This window comes from Glandiceps talaboti, chromosome 12 (assembly GCF_964340395.1).
Source record: "Glandiceps talaboti chromosome 12, keGlaTala1.1, whole genome shotgun sequence".
Lineage (NCBI taxonomy): Eukaryota > Metazoa > Hemichordata > Enteropneusta > Spengelidae > Glandiceps > Glandiceps talaboti.
Genome location: NC_135560.1, coordinates 3,909,289 through 3,918,147, shown reverse-complemented (window position 1 = coordinate 3,918,147; position 8,859 = coordinate 3,909,289). Strand labels below are relative to the sequence as shown.

The following is an 8,859-nucleotide window of genomic DNA, read 5'->3' as shown; positions in this document are numbered from 1 at the left end:
GAAGTACACCCCTGACTGTACATGTACATGAAGTACACCCCTGACTGTACATGTACATGAAGTACACCCCTGACGGTACATGTACGTGAAGTACACCCCTGACTGTACATGTAAATGAAGTACACCCCTGACGGTACATGTACACTGGTGAAAATTTGTTATTCACTTCCAAGATTTGTTTTGACTGAGTAGAAATTTCATCACTTCTTATGAACCCAGAGGCCATGAATATTCATTCTCACACTGTCTAGTCATATATTCCTACTGTAACAATCTCTACATCAACTGAGCTGTTGATCATTCCTCAAGAAATAACCTCTTGAGATACAATGCAGTACTCACAGTCTGTTATATTCATGTACATGTATGAATGTTGAAAGCAGACACCAAAATTACATTGCATTCAGCCACATTTTTTATTTAAGCGGATCACCAAACTATGATGATAATTGTAACCAGGGACAAAAATCAGAAGACACTATTATAGAAACATGACAGCCAAATTTCACTATTACTATTATGAGAATTATTATAACATTTATCACTTCCAAAAGTTTTATTGTCTTTGACTTCTTGTCAATATTTAGGAAGAAATGGTATGAGTATTATTAAGGTGGCATTTAAGGGTGGCTGGCAGTGTTACCTACATGTACATGTATTAAGGATGTTCCATACACAATTCTCATTACCTGACATAGAATTTGACCATGATGTAGATGTGTCATCACAGTAGTGATCATTTCATTTCTGGTTTCCTCTCCAAGCACTACACATGCATTACTACAGGCATGAGTGAGAATATACACTAAGTTTGGACTTCTTGTTATATTTTGACTCTCTAGCATGAGGTAAAATGCTATTGCAGGTACAGAGAACCGAGACTTGTTATAAACATAAGGTTTGCTATTTATGGTTATTAGGACTCCATAACACAAACTAGAATATAAGAAATGATACTATATACACTAATAAAGTGTAATGTTGCAATCATCTTGGGGTCCACAGAATGTCAGTTGACGTGCTGAAAAACACTTTCCTTTCTCTTTTAAGAAGAGACACACATCATACAAATGTAACATAAAATAACATTGCTTTGCTTTACATCAGCTTTGTGAAATATTTAGCAAAAATCCATTCATGTGGGTTTTTTGGGTTCTTGTCGTTCCCCTACCATGGCTGGCATTTCACTAGTGGCTGTTTACTTTAATGAAGCTTTGGCCAGCAAGAAAGCACAAATTCTTATCAGGTTTTACATTTTTCCCACTGTCAGGATGTCAATAATGTCCCCATATGATTAGAACCAACTCAGAGGGTTGAGCTATACAAAGTACACATAATTACCATATTCAATTGGGGTTGAACATCAATGCAGTAAATCATAATCTAATTTTAGTTTTGAAGAGACAACAACTAGCGAAATGCCAGGCGTGGTAGAGGAAAGGCCATAGCCAAGAATCCCCACATGACTGAAGTCTAGGCTATGAAATATTCTTAACACATACATGAGAGCCAGCAAACACTTCAATTCCCTTCATTTATGTCCACAACAATGATCTCATACAGTATAGGTATATGATGTCTATGATTTGTCCATATAATCTGTGTCAGACTCAAAGCATGTCCTTCTAAGTTATCCACATCAGCGTAGATATAATCTTCAGTAGAGTATACATGAATTCTGTACCAAATACAACTATTCAAATAGCCTGTCAGTGGTGGGCAATAACTGTAGAAAAACTGTAGCCCTATGTAAATTATTATATTATATTTGTATAAAAATTAACACATAGAAATCACTAAACTACATGTATACCTGATAACTATGCAAGCTGTTATCAAAATTCAGGGTTCTCATCAGTTTCATAAGGATGCAAGTCAGTCACTTATATTCATGACTACTGTGTTACAGGAAAATTGAAGATGCCTTGACATTTCACTGGTGAGACACAATGTTATTAACATAGACACACTTTAGGCCTTAACCTAACAGTAACAACGACAGCGACACTACTCTACTCAGTACAGCATGGTTGTGTACCTACATGTAATCTATACCTGATTTAGTTTAATTTCTGCCAATCATCCTCCTTCCTGTCAAGTTCAAATAGGGTTCTTTCAGTGACTCTGTGACTTGTGCAATACTGTGAGAAATGTATACAGTACCAGTGCTCCATATCATTTTACTCGCTATCAATTATATAACACAAAACCTGTGTGGTATCCTAATGTCTGATGTCAAACTGAGTCTCTTGTTGTTGATTTTGGGTATGAAGTTGTCTATGTTTATGTAAAAAACATGTCCCACGAGCAAAATATCAAGGTTACTTCAATTTTCCTGTAAAACCCCAGGAGCTTTAACTGGAACACTATGTCAAAATGTTCGTCAGAATTTCCTACCTATTTTATATTTGTTGCATTCACTGTTCAAACATGTATGATTAACAAGTTCAAATGTTATCAATCACTCCACAAATGTAGTTTGTTAACAAATACAAAGTCAGGTCCATTCTGAATTGACAACTGTTAATACATACATCATGTCGGTGTACACGTACACAGTTCTATCAATGATCAGTTAATCAAAGGAAGTGAACTGTTTACAGTCAACGTTTGGTGGATTTTTCAACCAACAAAAATTGATCAATGATAATGAACAGTTATAGCTCAGGAGTTTAAATATTCTTAAAATTTGTAAATGTTGCTTACTTCAATTGCAGGCAACAGCTAAAGGCAAGTTGAAGAGCATAATTTCCTTACACAATGCCACTGGTTTAAAACTTTTAATTAAAGGGACATGAGCCAACTCAAGACACCTTTATCATCTCATTTTTAAAATACATGCATAAAGTTCATCTATTATCATATTTCAGATAATTTCAATGACAAAAAGAGCATAAAGTATCCACAGTGTGTGCATTTTGTCTATAATCCTGTGACACCGAAGAAGTACATCATTGCCCCATTTATCTGGTTCGTATAACTGCTACATGTACCACAGATCTCACCTATAACGCTTCCTGGTGATGACTAAACATGTTTTAATAAGCACAACTACATTGTGTAATTAATTCTTCACACGAAAAAGAAATCTGAGAAGAAAAAAAGTGTTTACATAATTATGGTCCATGTCCCTTTAATGTTATATTTTAGAGTGGTGACCATTGTTATTCTACCCTGGAATAGGAAGTCTTGGCTAATTATTCAAAGATGTGTACAGCTATTACAGGTTGTACTCTTTGAGAGGAATGCAATTACAGCATTACAATTTGACAGCATGTATTATTATATGTCTACTCAATTACAGCACATTTAAAAATACACTAGCACTATCTTTTCTGCCCCCCCCCCCCCCTCTCCAAAAAACATAAAACACTACCATACTTTCACTACTGTCTCACAGTATGAGATGTACACAACATGAAGTTCAAGAAATTTTACAGAAAAAATCACTAAATTATTGGGAAAACAAACTTGGCTGTTGTTGCCTCATTTAAAGATTATAACTTGTACTGTACACTATGAACAGATTCATGAAAATATCGAGTTTCCATGATTTTTGCAAAACAAGTGATTTAACATTCTTAAATTAGCAGCGACTTTAAGCTATTTTGTTTGCCCCCATCCCCTTTATAAATAAGTCATATGATGCAATACAGTATCAGTTTTTTCCACCAACACTACCAGAAGCCGATCAATTGAATAGCACTTTGCAAATGTAAATTTCTTTCACATTTAGTATAACGAAAATATCTGTTGAGATATCTAAATTACTCTAAATCTAAAAATTATTGATATCAGGAGGAAATATTTGAGTGATGTTACTTCAATGTAACTGAATGAGTGCTTCTAATTTTTTTGGTATGTGTCCTCTATAGTCAATTTTCAATTTGACAATAGCTCTGGCTGCCAGACACTGTAAAGTAACGTAGTTCATCCATGGAATATCACATGAACTCTGAACCAAGTCTGATGGTGTTTTACGATTGCAGTTACAGACATCAAAGTGAGCACCATGTGTGATGACGTGTTTGATGATTTTCTCTGTATTACTATTTGAGTTCATTGCTGCGATATGTAATGGCGTGTTACCATCAATATCAACAGCGTTCACTGATGCCCCACACTCTACTAAGAGTTGAACAACATCAAGACTTGGGAAAGAACACACCGGATAACGCCCAACTGAAGATGTTTCTTTGTCACAGGCTAGGTGTAGAAGTGTGTAGCCTTTAGCACCACGAGGACTCAATCTCAGAAGTCTATACAATGTTTTCTTCATCGGTGTGGTCTCAGTTTGTGGGCTTTTGATTTTAGCCACCAGGCAAATAAGATGCATTAAGATCAGTAAGCCACGATTGAAGTTGGTCATATCCTTCTCATTGAGAGGAGCAATTTGTAACTGATCATAGCCTCGTTCAATTTCACAGACCCCTTTTATGAACACCTCCATAATGTCTTCATTGGTGAGAAAACTACTGACTTTTTCACCATGTCTCTCGGACTGCATGTATGCAAAAAGTTCAGCAAATGACAGTAAACTACTCTGAGTCATGGGATTTAGTGCTTCAAGTGCCTTCTGCTGCATGTCTAAGGCATACTTCCATAGCATAATACAACGTTCAAAGTTACCTGAGTCTGCATACACTGCACCACGATAACGGATATAATATGATGTGTCAGGATGTACTGGGCCAAGAATTCTCTCTCTGATCAACAGTGCCTGCATTCGCATTTTGTCTGGGTCACTTATGATGTCATCCAGATCCTCCTTACTTGTTGCCTCGACAGTGAATTCATACGCTGGGATCAAGTACCCTTGCTGTGGTTTGGCAATGATATTAGCTTTGTCTTTGTATCTTTCCTCCATTGCAAGGTTCCAATACTTCAGAGCTCCCAGCATATCACGTTTCTTGTCTACAAATGTTGCGCCAACAAGTTCATAAGCATCGATGTGTTCTTGTTTGATGCATTCTGGCCTCAAGACCAAATAATCGACTATCGATGTATGACCTGCCACTGCTGCAGCCATTAGTGGTGTCATCCCATATGCATCATAGTCCATTTTGGCTTTATACTTCAACAATAACTTCATAATTTCCAGACTACCGGATTCAGCACAGTCATGGAGGGCTGTATTTCCCTTCACACTCTTTCTGTTGACGTCAGCTCCAAGCTGCAGCAAGTACCTTGCAATGCGTTGGTGGCCCTTATAACACGAAATCATTAGACAAGTGTGCCCATGACGGTTGGCTAACTCGATATCAGCACTATGATCGACTAGATATTTCACAATATCGAAATGTCCGTCAAAACATGCAGCTCGTAACGGTGTAGAACTTGTGTATGTCGTATGGTTGACCTGTGCACCGTGCAGTATCAAACTTTGTACTATGTTGAGATGGCCAGCTGCGGCTGCACACCATAACGGAGGGGCCCCATCGATAGTCTCCCCGTCAAACGTAACAGAGCCCACTTGCTCGATATCTACCTTACAGTCTTCAATAAAATATTTCACTACATCGTGATGTCCATGTCTACATGCCATTAGAAGCGGTGTTGTCCCACCAGTGACTGCGGAAACGAGTGACTTCACTTCCTCCTTCGGCCGCTGATCTAGAAAAACCCTCAATCGGCTCAACTTGCCATCTCTAGCTGCGTTAAAAACGAGACTTTTGTACGTCTCAAACGAGTCCTTCTTCGCCATTTTGAACTTACTGATCATGGGTGCAGGAAATCGATCGTTCCCTGAACCCGATTATCGGGGTAGAGATCTCATCAAATACGAAATATTCATCTTTACAAACTGTTGGCAACATCGACGACGACAGCAAAAATACGACGGCGATCAAATATGGCGATTTAGATTTTCATTGCGCATGCTCATTATGAGTAAATGCATTTTATACATTCGCCGCTTGAGGCGCTTCTCTAAAACATCAGTCGACTGTATACTAATATCCTAACATGTACTAAATTATTTGCTTGTGCAAAACAATTTTATTTATCTATTCATAAATTTGCGTGACTCCTATTATTCGCCTTTTAATCTACATATTCATTATATACCATGCTATCTGTTTAAAAAAAATCGAAAAATAGAGGCAAGGCAGACAAGACGTGTTTTAGTGATTCGGGACATGATAGACCCTTTTCGTGTAGGGTCTATGCTTTAACTTGAATGACATCTCCAGACATACGATATTAGCTTACCTATTGTCTTGACACCCATGTGAGCTACTATCCTGCAATAGAAGATATTCATTTCTCTAACTAGGTGTTTGGCGACATATATAAACAGTGTCATGTCATCAGACCCTCAGACTACTAAAAAGTTAGTGGTCTGAGTCAGAACCCAAACACGGTAATTACAAATTAATGACACACTCCTCAATGCTCATGACCCCCTCAATGAATATTCTTCCGAACTCACCCCAAATGTTTGTGAATTCAGCCTAAGTAATTGAACGTTTCGACATCTTAGATGATTTGTAGGTCCATTACTGTCATTTATACAGAGTGAATGTAGACTGGTATCAGGACGACAAAGCTTGGGAACTTGTGAAGTAAATATGGACTATATATACAGACATTTGTGATATATATATACGAACTGCACGGCAGAGAGAGTGTAGGTTAATATAACGACCAGGAATATGTGTGTAGAAAAAGTCTATACAACAAACGAAATGTCTATACTTCTTAGTCTTCTCTAAGTTTACAATCACCTGTACTGCTCTACTAAATATTATTTCAAAGATTTTCTAAAAGGATGTGGAGAATTTTTCGATCTGATTTGAATAAAAATTTCATTCCAAATTTTTGCACCTACGAATGAAAAGCAAACTGACCAGAATTCGTTCTCGCATGGTACGGGTAAAGATTTTGACGATGACAGAGGGTCCCGTGTCATATTCATGTTAACTTTTTTGTCACTGAAATAATCGGACAAGATATGTGGTGAATTCAAGTGAACCAGGCTGTAGATAAAAGAACCTATTAAGAGTTTGTGGAGCTTGTAAATATCTAGAATGTTAAGCTGTATATAATTATTGACATGGAAAGGGTAAATTCTCATTAAAATCTTAACGTATACTAGAACTCATGTTTATATTAAATATAGTTCTCTAACTTAGTTACATAAAGAAACAAAAACATTGGACACCGAAAGAATAGCAACATTGGAGAGACACCGAGAAAATCTATAGCAAAATAAGATATGAATAGATCTAGATGCATGAAAAACTAAAATTAATATTTTCATACTTTTTTGGCCCCTGAATGAAAGGACAGAGAAACAGTTTCATAGATAATAAGGTTAAAGATTAAAGTGAACGATCACATCATGATTGACACATTATTTGGAATACTTCACTGGTGTAGACCGTAAACTGGGGTACAGGAGTACTTCACTATAGACCGTAAACTATGGTAGGGGTGTACTTCACTGGTGTAGACTGTAAACAGGGGTAAGGGTGTACTACACTGGTGTAGACTGTAAATAGGGGTAAGGGTGTACTACACTGGTGTAAAACGTAGACAGGGGTAGGGGTGTACTTCACTGGTGTAGACTGTAAATAGGGGTAAGGGTGTACTTCACTGGTGTAGACTGTAAATAGGGGTAAGGGTGTACTACACTGGTGTAAAACGTAGACAGGGGTAGGGGTGTACTTCACTGGTGTAGACTGTAAATAGGGGTAAGGGTGTACTACACTGTGTAGACCGTAAACTGGGGTACAGGAGTACTTCACAAGACCGTAAACTATGGTAGGGGTGTACTTCACTGATGTAAAACATAGACAGGGGTAGGGGTGTACTTCACTGGTGTAGATTGTAAATAGGGGTAAGGGTGTACTACACTGGTGTAGACTGTAAACAGGGGTAATGGTGTACTACACTGGTGTGAAACGTAGACAGGGGTAGGGGTGTACTTCACTGGTGTAGACTGTAAATAGGGGTAGGGGTGTACTTCACTGGTGTAGACTGTAAACAGGGGTAATGGTGTACTACACTGGTGTAGACTGTAAACAGGGGTAATGGTGTACTACACTGTGTAGACCGTAAACTGGGGTACAGGAGTACTTCACTAGACCGTAAACTATGGAAGGGGTGTACTACACTGGTGTAAAACATAGACAGGGGTAGGGATGTACTTCACTGGTGTAGATTGTAAATAGGGGTAAGGGTGTACTACACTGGTGTAGACTTTAAACTGGGACATGGGCGTACTTCATTGGTAAAAAGTAACCGATTAACGGTTGGTACAAAACACAGGAAGATGCCAGGTACAGGCCAGGCCAGGTCAGGTATAGACAGAATATTGTTTTGGATTCACATTCACATTCGGATCCAAAGATCCGTCATCTGTTTTTATTTGCAATATATATTGGTTTTCATGGCAAATTTCACCCCCTCTTTTATAAATGCTAATTCAGCAATGTAAGTACTCGAATATGTTTACATTTTGTTGAAAACGTCTATGTAATAATCTGAACCGTCAAACGATATCTCTCTTGATAACCATTAATTACAAATTTTAATTAATAACCTGGTTTGAATGTTAATCATCACAACAGTAGGAGCCCAATGGTACTATTAGAATATTCAACTTGGTACTTACGTGCCTCATTGTATATCTCGTGCTTAGCAAGTACAACCACTAAAAGATAAATATCAAACTACCTTGTCTATGAAAGATTTGAAACGTAGTCAGATTTTTAGTGGAAATATGATAAGGGATCGGTCAGTTTCTTCAGCCTGGGGGGGGGGGGCAAAAAGTCACTGACCCCCCCCCCCATCTGTAAAACCAAAAACAGGCTGACCCCCCCCCCCCCATCACTTAATTCTAAAACCTGTTGACCC

The 8,859-nt window shown here is 37.9% G+C and overlaps 1 protein-coding gene across 1 annotated transcript; it reads right to left on the bottom strand.

The window, feature by feature from the left end:
• Positions 1-412: 412 nt before the first annotated feature.
• Positions 413-5,842, bottom strand: LOC144443447 (protein fem-1 homolog C-like). Its single transcript, XM_078132925.1, has one exon. It carries the CDS (start codon positions 5,720-5,722, stop codon positions 3,824-3,826), a length of 1,899 nt encoding a protein of 632 aa, XP_077989051.1. The 5' UTR covers positions 5,723-5,842; the 3' UTR covers positions 413-3,823.
• Between the last annotated feature and the right edge of the window lie 3,017 nt (positions 5,843-8,859).

Coding starts and splice junctions, on each gene's coding strand:
- LOC144443447 (XM_078132925.1), bottom strand. CDS start 5,722: ATGATCAGTAAGTTCAAAATGGCGAAGAAGGACTCGTTTGAGACGTAC.